Below are 10676 nucleotides of genomic sequence, written 5' to 3' on the forward strand. Positions count from 1 at the left end.
AAAAAAAATCATTGTGAAGTAGAATTAGGTGGTGCTTGGATTTTGTTTTTCTTTTCAAGAGGGAAACACATCGAAGCGCCCCCTCAGAGCCTGGTTCGTTTTCCTCTTGAGCACCTGAGGGGTTTATTCACTGTATCCCTTTTGTCTCTGGTGGCTTAGTGGTCAGGTGGCGTCTGCCAACCCAAAGGCACTAAGGAGGAATCTACCAGCGGCTCCTCAGGAGAAGGATGGGTGATCTCCTCGCATGCGATTCACTGCCTCTGAGGACTCACTGGAGAGCAGTGATGAGTTGGTTCCTGCTTGTTGATACCTAACAACTCCCATTCACTCACTCACTAACTCACTCCTTGCTGTCAAATTAGAACTGACTCATAATTAACCTCCCACTGGGTATCTGAGGCTGTAGATCAAACAGTAGGGAATTGCCCATCGTTTTCCCCAGGAATCGTTGGTGGCTTTAAACACCAGGGAGGCGGTGTATCTTTGGGTTAGCACCACAACTGCATCCAGACTGCACCCCCAAGGCTCCTAACTAGTAGGATTCTTAAAGCTGAGGATTTTAATTTGATTAAGTTTTTAATTTCTCAGCTCGACTCATTGCTGTTGAGGTGGAACTGACTGATAGCTGAACCTCTAAAACAGAGAATAAGTCTTGACACAAGTGTTCAGCCAGTATTACTGAGCGAAATGAGTGGATTGAAACATCCCCATCTTTCTTATCGACTTGAATCTAGAGTGTTCTTAGTGTTCTTGACTTCTCTGTCTGGACTGTGTCTTCAGCTTCTTATATTTAACTATTGTAAGTATTAAATAGTATAACTTTACATATTGAAACTCTTTTGTAGCTGTTGAGAATATGTACAGACAAGGTGTACACCAATTCAGCTGTTTTTCCCTGAACAGTTTTGTGACATTGTTTATATTTGCAGAATTGTGCAAACATTCTCAGCCGCCTTTTTTGGAATGTTCCTCCCTCATTAACATAAACTCACTGTCTCTTAAGATTTCTATCTAAACTTTCTAGCTGGAGCTGCTATTGCCCTCACTTTGATCTCTTATCTAAGTCATTCTTAAAAGAGCATACATAATTCTAAAGGTAGACCTTTATGAATAGTTAAGCTACTTCTCTGGCTTCAGCATGACTTCAGGGGATATTTTTGGTTCAAGATTTAAAGTTTATCTCAGGACAAATAGTTTCAAGGGTTCACCCAGGGCTCCAGAGCTCCAGAAGACTAGCTAGCATCTGTCAGAATTTGAAAATCTGTTCTGCAGTTCCCCCCTTTGGATTAAGGGATTTTTTTTTTTAAATCAAAAGGTTCAGTATGGTGGCCGGGCATCCTCAAATTCTTCTGGGCTCATAAAAATAGGAAATCCATGGAGGCAAGTATCCATACGTTCTATATCCTGCTTCTCCTCCTCATCCTGCTTCCTCGTTGAATAAAGACCAATCATTGAGCTTTAGGTGGCCACTTGCAAGCTTTTAAGACCTCAGACAATATTCAATGAACTTGGGAGGTACAACAGACACACTAAGCATGTCAATGAGCTAATTAAATGGTATACCCCATGAATCTATCATCTTAAATCCCCAAACCAAGGAACCAAATACATGAGGTGTTTGTACATGAATGGTCTTGGCAGTTCTGTTTTTGGGGTTTTTTTTGTTTGGTTTTTTTCCATGGTTGTAAAGGTATCTATCACACAACTTTCACCAATTTTATCTTTTACAGGTGTGCAATTTATAGCCATAGCAATCTCTGGTAATCCAGGATGAAGCCCTCCTCTTAATGGGTGTGTGTGTGGCACACGCATGGTCTTAATAATGCGTTTTGATATCACTGTTCATTTCCTTCCTTCCTGTTCTGTGTAACCACTAATAAGCTGTGCTCTCTAGACCTTTGCCTTCTCCTGCCCTTTTATGTAAGGTAACATTTGCCCTTTTGTGGTTGCTTATTTCACTCCACATAATGCCTTCAAGCTCCATGAATACTGCAGAGCATGTAGCAAAACTTCATTTACAGAAAAGTGAATGGGCTTATTCTTCCTTTGACTGTCTGTTGCTGTTGTTGTTAAGTGCCATTGGCCCGTAGACGACTCATAGCGACCCTACGAACAAAAGTCCTCAATGCTTGAGTGACTTTCATCCTTTCTCCAGATTCACAGGGTTTCCGGAGGCAAGCTATTTTACAGAAGTGGATGTCACTCCTGCTTCCAAGCTTGTTTTAATCGGGGAGCGCCATCAAACATTATCCACCATGGGTGACCATTAATGCATTTGACACATCTACACTCTGAAAATTACACTGACTGTCTCTGTAAGAAAGGTTATGAGTTTATGGACTTGGAGACACTGGTGGCACCTACACTATGCAAATGATACATGTTGTTGTTATGTACCACCAAATCAAGATCTGTGGACAACAGGTCTGAACCCTGTCCTATCCTGTGCCGTCCTCACACTTCCTAACACACCAGAGTCTATTGTGAATTGTCAATCGTCCTGGCTGGTGGGGGAGATCTTCCTCTCCTCATCTTCCCAAGCATGATGTCCCTCTCCAATGAATAGCCTTGCCTAGCTACATCCAAAATTCTCTGATTCAAAGCTAACTATACTTCATCATGGTCACCAATGACAGGAGATAGGAGAAGAGGTGAGTTGCTGCTTGGGGAGCACTGAGTGTCTGTTTATGGTGATGGAAATCTGGCAATGGATATTGGTGATGGCTTCACAACACCATTAAAGCGAATGATACCCCAGAGTGGTATGCATGAGATAGGATCCGTTGGCTAACAGTCTACAGATTGTTTACAACAGTAAATGAAGGCAAAGCTTGGAATGGTAAACACCCCGTGTGGTTTAACACTGCCATCAGGACCAGCCACAGCCACACGCTGGCAGACCACAAAAGCGTTGCACAAAGCCGTATTAACTGAAGAACTGGAAAGCAAAATGCTTGGTACCTTTTTAAGCATGATAGTCATCTATCAGAGGCAAGGAGGCAAAAAGAAAAAAATAAGAGAGAGCCAGACTTAATGAGCAGAAGTAAAACAGATACAATTTGAAATAATACATCACTTAAAAATAGGTTTTAACTGTATGGTGTAAAGGAGGGAATTTTAGAGGTTTTTTGGAATAGCTGCCAATCTTTGAAAAGTTCTGTTAGTAAATAAAACCCATAAAAATAATAGATGCCAAGTGAATTAATTCTAAGCATACCACCCTAGGGAATGAAGGATTTTCCAAGTCCGCAGTATTGATGGTAGAAAAGTGTCATGTCTTTTTCTTACACAGCAGCTGGTGAGTTTGAACAGCCAACCTTTTGGGTAACAGCCGAGCACCTAAACAGTACACTACCAACTTTAGGGAAGCAGAGCAAACCACAAAGAAGGGCTGGCGGGGGTCTGGGATAGTGGAGAAGGGTCCAACTCGCTCCCTTGAGCAGCATTAGGTGCGAAAGCTGTTCAGCTTGTGCGTCCCTTGATGTCTGAATGAGAGTGCTCAGCTCCTGAACCATCTCCCAACACAACACTGGCGACGTGTTCTTGGCTGCTGCGCTGTGGGGACCTCAGGGTCCCAGCTGCCAACAAGCCTCAGAGCTCCTGCTGTTGGAGGTGCCTGCGCTGTCACTGAAGGGGTCTGAGGCCCTGCACTCAGAGATGCCACTGAAGACAGCTCCTGCCGGCCTCCTCTTCTGACTCTCGGGACGGACGCTTCTGCACCTGGAGGTCTTCTGGGAGCCCCCAGACGTGTGGTCAGCACTGGGAGGAGAGGCCAAGGGAGAAGAGCACGTCGAGGGGCCTCTCTCCGGCTCTCCTCTTGCAGTGACAGTCACCGGCTGCCTTCGTGACTTGCCTCCAGGTGGGAGTGTTGGGGGCAGGCTGTGTGCTCTCTGCTCTGTTAGGAATACATCTTCCTGTGGTGGAGCTGATTCTGTTGAGTTGACCCCCCACTCACAGTGACCCTCTGTCCAGCACATCAGAACCTCATCTGGCCCTTTGCCAACCCTCACAGCCTCTGCTCTGCCTCAGCCCATCGGTGCGGTCACTGTGTCAGCCCTCTCACCGAGGGGCTTCGTCTCCTGCTCTGACCCCCCCACCCACCTTATCAATACATTGTTATTGCCATGTACCCTCCAGTCATGATCCAGTCATAGTTGACCCTCCAGTGGGTTTTTTGTTTGTTTTTTTTAATTGAAATTTTAGTGACATTTTTTAGAGACTTTGGATTTTCAGTCATTCATTGTTACACATTTTCCTCCCTGCCCAACCCTCCTCTAGCTGGTTTTTCTCTTTGAAAAGTAAAAAAAAAATCTTTCATTATTATACAACCCCCCCTCCCCCAGTCTATTCCACTATGCAGCTCTCATTCTGAACTCCTGTCATGACAATAATACCTAACCATATATTCCTTTCAGTTATCTTCCTCATCTGTTTCAATGTAGTATGTACTACTTATCCCCTCTTGTCTTAGTCTACCCCCCAACCTCAATGTCAGTCCTGCTTTACAACAGTGACATTATGCAGTATTTGTCCCTTTGTGACTGAGATATTTCACTCAGCATAATGTCCTCCAGGGTCACCCATTTTTAATAATATTGCATGAGTTCCTTGTTTTTTCAATGCAGCGTAGTATTCCATTGTGTGAATATACCACCGCTTCTCTATCCATTCTTTCGCTATGGGCACTTGGGTTGTTTCCACCTCTTTGCTATTGTGAACAAAGCTGCAATAAACATGGGTGAGCATATATCTGCTTCTTGGGTGGAAGTTCTGGTTTCTTTAGCTTATATTCCCAGTAAAGGAATCGCTGGGTCAAATGGTATTTCTAACTTTTTGAGAAAGCACCATACTGCCTTCCATAGTGGTTGCACCATTTTACACTCCCCCTAACAGTGAATAAGGGTTACAGTTTCTCCTCAACCTCACTAGCATTTCTTGTTTGCTGTTCTATTAAATTTTGCTAATCTTACTGGAATGAGATACCTCATAGTTGTTTTGATCTGCATCTCTCTTAGAGCTAGCGATTTTGAACATTTCTTCATGTGTTTGTTGGCCATCTGAATGTGTTCTCCAGCAGGTTTTTAAAGGCAGGGAATCACATGGGAGGTTACCCATCTTTCTCCTGCAAACCAGCTGGTGGATTTGAACCACATGCCTTTGGGTTAGCACTATTCCTTACCACAGGCCCAAAACTAGGGAGCTCTGGTGGCCTAGTGAAAAGAAGCTGCACCACAATCCCAAAGGTAGGCAGTTCAGACCCACAGGCTGCTCTGTGGGAGAAGAACGGGAGATCTCCTCCCGTGTGAGTTACAGCCTCTGAAAACCCCCTGGAGGGTCAGCTATGGGTCAGTTTCACTTCGATGGCATTCAACAACAACAACAACAGGCCCCAAACTACCCACATACATAGAACACGTAGAACTACCCACATCGTCTTTGGCTGGGAGCATTTTTCATTGCAAACATGCTTGTTTCCTTTCTCTGAGTCCACACAGGGAGACAAAAAGAATACATCCTCCCCTTTCTGTAAATATCCTCAAATGCATCTGTTCTGTGTCCTCAGAAGCACCTCTTGTTCTAGTGGCAGCCACACCTTATGAAATGTGTTCATATTTTAGTAAATTTATTTTTCCAATAATCTGTCATGCCATCCTGTAAAGGAGTTACAAATGGGAGGCTAGATAGCTTTTCTCCCCTTTGAAGCAGACCCCTTTGAGTCTTAAAACAAAAACAACCTACTAACATGGGGATGTACTATTTCCCCCCACTGCCATCCAAGTCCTAAATGAATAAACTTAAGTGTGCCCATAGTTGTCCACTTGCTGTAACTCATGGCTGACACTGATGTGTCAAATGCGTTAATGGTTACCCATGGTGGACAGTGTTTGGTGGAGCTCTCTGATTGAAACAAGCTTGGAAGCAGGAGTGGCATCCACTTCCACAATAGCTTGCCTCTGGAAAACCCTATGAACCTGGAGAAAGGACGAAAGTTGTACAGGTGTTCAGGACTTCCATTCATAGGGTCACTGCGAATCGCCTACTACTCGACAGCACTTTACAACAACAACAACAACAACAACAACAACAATAACCACAACAACAACCACCACCCATAATAATCTGGGCAGTATGGTTCTCACAAAGATGTAAACTCCAAGAGGTGAGGGATGCTTAACTGTTCCATCTCCAGAGTCTGGAGAATGACGTGAAATCCCATTGAAGAGGCTCCGTAAGTGTCTGTTGACTTAGAGGCTTTATCAGGAGTTCTGTGGTCCCCTGGGTTATGGGTTACGTGGTAGGCTTTGAACCAAAAGGCTGGAAAGCTGTGACTGTCGGCTCTCCCACAGACTGTTGTTAGTACCAGTGAGTTGACAGTGACTTAGCGTGACCCGATGAACAACAGATCTGAACCTTGCCTTATCCTGTGCCGTCCCCACCACCTCTGCTGGTTCCGAACCCAGTGCCACAGTCACTGTATTACAGGCCATGTTATTCAGGGTCTTCCTGTCTTTCTCTGACTCTCCACATTTCCCAGCATGGTGTCTTTTTTCCCAAGGACTGGCCCTTCCTGAAGACACGTCCAGAGCATGCGAGAAGGAGTTGACCTCCCAGCTCTGGTGGCTTAGTGCTAAGGAGCTGCGCTGCCAACACAAAAGTATGCGGTTCGAATCCGTGAGCTGCTCGGCTGGAGAAATATGGACAGTCTCCTCTCCTGTGATTTCCTGCCTCTGAAAACCTGCTGGAGGGTCAGCTATGGGTCAGTTCCAATTCCGTGGCACCCAACAACACAACAGCCTCTAAGGAGCAACTTAATTGCATTTCCTCCAAGACAGACTTGCTTGTCCTTCAGGCAGTCCGTGGTTTAGTTTATATTCTTTGCTAACGCCACAATCCAAAGGCATCAATGTTTTGTCTTTCATCCTTGATCATAAAGATTCAGCTTTCGAAAGCCTTTGAAGCAGTTCTATGCAGGGTCACAGTGAATCTGAATGGACCAGATGGCTGTGGGGTTTTTTAATTAGAATCACGTAGTGTTTCATTTTTTGTGTTGCCATTTTCTGCCTGAGACCCTGGGTGAGTTGAGCCTCATCTATAAATTGGAGACTCACCTCTCCAGACAGCTGTTTTCTTGGAGGTGAGAGAACACACATTCAGTGTCTGACCAGCTCTGAGGACTGAGGGTGAGCTCAGAGCGTGGGTTTGGCTGCTGTGGCTCATACATGCATAAGAGCCTGTGGCCAATCTAGTCTCCAAACCCAGTGAAGGTTGAAGGCAATAATGCTGCACAAACGTGCACCAGAAGGGGAATTCCCCAGCAGTGAAGCTTGCGATACACTCACCAACATTCAGGAAGCTGTTTGAGGTTGGTGTCTGCGTGCGTGGACGTATATCTGCCTGAAGACACAGAGATGAGGTGCGGTGACCCAGATGACCATCTGGCTTTCTGATCATTTCCCACCACCGCCAGGGGTGTAAGGTCAGACGTGGAAGCATGTTTCCACAGATTTGCCAATGAATGTCAACATATCGGAGCAACCCAGCTTAACTGACTTAACTGTCTTCACGCTGAGCAAATCCTCCTGAAAGCAGAGCGTGTTGGCACAGGCCTGGCGGTGCCTGAGTTTATGAGGCTGATGGGACCTCATGACTGGCTTGATCGAAGTACAAACCCTCATGCTGGTTTGCTCACCACCGTTCTGTGAAGCAAATTGAGGCTGGCAGGAGTGAACACGGACGCAGGACCTTTCTGCTCATCTGCACTGAGCCTGCAGACAGTCTCAGAGGCTGGGGACCACAGTCCCTCAGCAGCCACACATCCCCAGGTTGGAAGTGGACTTACCTTTTCTCGGAGAGGCTCACCAGGGACCAGCTGAGGCTCGATGGTCATGAACAGGGTGAGGTAGGAGCCTTCGCTTAGGCTGTGCGTGGAATTGAAACCCCGCTCCACAAACACGTTCCTCTCCTTGGTGTAGCCCAGGAGAACGGGGGGCACGTCTATTTTAAACGTCCCATCAATCTGCGAATCAAAGACCACTTGGCTGAGCATACTGGTGACTTTCCAATGGAAATTCCAGGGCAGCATCAACTCCTTGTGTCTGTGGGGCTAAAACCCTAAATCCTCTTTCCAGATGTGTCTACCCAACTCTGGCCAAAAGGGTCTCTAGATTTCTCCCCTCTTTTTTTGCAGAGCGTGTGATTACATAAACTGACACAGGCCCTAGCCTGCCTGGGTTCAAAACCTGGGTCTCAACTCTCCCTGAAGGAGACAATTCCCGTGCTAGATCTGTGGGGTTGTTATGGGCAGATGAGTCCAAGACGGATGGGCTGGTGGTGGTAAAGGCTCCCTACAGGTGGCCTGGCAGCCATCCCTGCTTTCTGGAATGTTCTCACTTCCCATCGCCACCTGTGAAGACGCTCAATCACGTGGTGCTCACCAGCGCTGACCTATGCCTACCCCTTTGCATTCCACCTGCTTTCACTACACAATGTGGTGAATGAACCATGTGAGATTGTCACCGTGAGTAAATAAGCCCAGTAAATAAGCTGAATAAATCGTGCTTGCTGGGTGTTCCACCTCCCGAGCCCATGCAATGCCGGCCTTGGATGCTTACCCGCGCTTGGAAGTATATGGTGCTAAAGGGAATCTTGACGCATCCCAGCCAGTGTCTCTCTATGCGCGTGTGGATGCCGCTTCCTCTTTCCCTGTCATCCTAAGAGAGACATGGTGGGGAGGGGGGGGGTAGTAATTGTTTAAGAACTCCAGACACTCACTGCATTCATTCAGCAGCACAGAAGCAGCAGGATATTAGCTGAAAGCAAATAGACTCCTTCTTCATGCTGTTGAGTCTGAACAGACTCATAACTCACCCTCCAGTGGGTTTTCAGAGGCTGTAAGTCACAGAGGGGGAGACTGCCCATCCCTCTCCCACGGAGCGGCTGATAGATTTGAACTGCAGGCCTTTGGGATTTCGGCGCAGCTTCTTACCACGAGGCCACCAGAGCTCTGCTGTCCAGTCAACTCTGACTCATCGGGACCCGGTATATAGAGACCTAAACCCTGCCCAGTCCCACGCCATCCTCACAGTCTCTGCTTAAGCTCATTTGTGGGGCTGCTGCATCAATCCATCTCTTGGACAGCCCTCATCTCTTTTGCAGACTCTGCTTTTCCAACCTTGATGCCCTTCTCCCGGGATTGGCCCCTTCTGTTGTTACTGTGCTCCGATGAGTTGGAACCAGTGCATAGCTGACCCTCCAGCGCGTTTTCAGAGGCCATAGATCTTATAGACACAAAACTGTCCATCTTGGCTATAAATCACAAGGGAGGAGACTGTCGAACTTTCTCCCCCAGAGCGGCTGGTAGTGGATTCGGACTGTGTGCCTTTGGGTTGGCAGCACAACTCCTTACCTCTTAGACCACCAGAGTCCCGGATAACATGTTCCAAATTCTGATTCAGTAATTTAACAGCTTTGTGACCCTAAGATGTCACTTAACCTCAGTAAACAGCAGTTTCCTCATCAATAAATTGAAGACTTAACCATCCAATTCAGAGGGTTTTTCTATAATGTCTGCAGAAAACCTCATACAATTCTTGTTATGTAATAGTTATGCAAGGAGCCCTGGGGCTGGAGTCAGCAAACTGTGCTGCCAAGCGAAAGGCCTGGAGTTCGAGTCTTACCAGTGGGGCCAGGAGAAAGGTGAGCAGTCTCTTTGCAGTGTACAGCCTATTAGAGTTTGGAAGCAGGAGTGCCAGCCACTTCCTGAACAACATGCCTCTGGAAACTCGATGAACTTTGAGAAATGACGATAGTTATAGAAAGGCTTCAGGGCTTTAGTTCATGGGGTTGCTATGAGTCGTGCACAACTTCACAACAACAGTAGTAAGAGCTGCGTCTAGGCATTTTTCTCCTGCTTTTACATGTTTTAAAAGTGAATGGAAACTATGTTCTACCACTCATTTGCTGGCTTGTGGTACTATAAGGGGTTTGCATATGGAAATAGCAGCACTGTCATGCATGGTGAACAGATTACTGCAGATCTTACATACTAAGACAAACTAACAAAGAGGAATAACAATAAGCTTCTGAAATAGTTGGCCAATAGAAAAACCTTTATGAATTCCAGTGAAACATTGTAAGATATAGAAATAGAATAGTCCCTCAGATTGGAAATTACTCAAATGAATGACTAAAGAAGAGTTGCCTAATGAAATACAGCCTACATTAATGATGTGGATAGCTTTAATAATTTTCATTTAGTCAGGAATTACCATCTCTCATTATAACACAAATTAAAAGGAAAAGAAACAGCTACCCCCCCCCAATTCATTAAAAACTGGAACGTGAAATGCAGGATGTATGGCTTTATTGTTGTTGTTATGTGCCATAAAGTTACTTTTTTGCAGTAGCAAAAAAAAAAGAAGTGAATGGAAGACTCAATATCGTGAAAATGGCAATACTAACAAAGGCAATTTACATGTTTAATGCAATCCCCATACAAATACCAATCCCATTCTTCAACGAGATGGAAAAGGCAATCTCCAGTTTCGTTTGGAATGGAAAGAAGCCCCGAATAAGCAAAGCACTCCTTAAAAATAGAAGAAAGGTAGGAGGCATCTCATTCCCTGATTTCAAATCCTACTACACTGCCATGGTGGTTAAGACAGCATGGTACTGGT

The 10676-nt window shown here is 45.6% G+C and overlaps 1 protein-coding gene across 1 annotated transcript in view; it reads right to left on the minus strand.

Moving 5' to 3' along the window:
* Positions 1–10676, minus strand: part of CC2D2A (coiled-coil and C2 domain containing 2A) — a 158430-nt gene that overhangs the window by 18359 nt on the left and 129395 nt on the right. Inside the window, exons 28-30 of the mRNA XM_006884539.1 lie at positions 8613–8711; positions 7841–8017; positions 2962–2982 (exon numbers count right to left, since the gene is read on the minus strand). Of these exons, the coding sequence (XP_006884601.1) occupies positions 2962–2982; positions 7841–8017; positions 8613–8711 (297 nt within the window). The remainder of the gene's footprint in view (positions 1–2961; positions 2983–7840; positions 8018–8612; positions 8712–10676) is intronic.

The sequence above is a fragment of the Elephantulus edwardii genome, unplaced genomic scaffold (genome assembly GCF_000299155.1).
Source record: "Elephantulus edwardii isolate Elephantulus edwardi_28Jun2011 unplaced genomic scaffold, EleEdw1.0 scaffold00035, whole genome shotgun sequence".
NCBI lineage: Eukaryota > Metazoa > Chordata > Mammalia > Macroscelidea > Macroscelididae > Elephantulus > Elephantulus edwardii.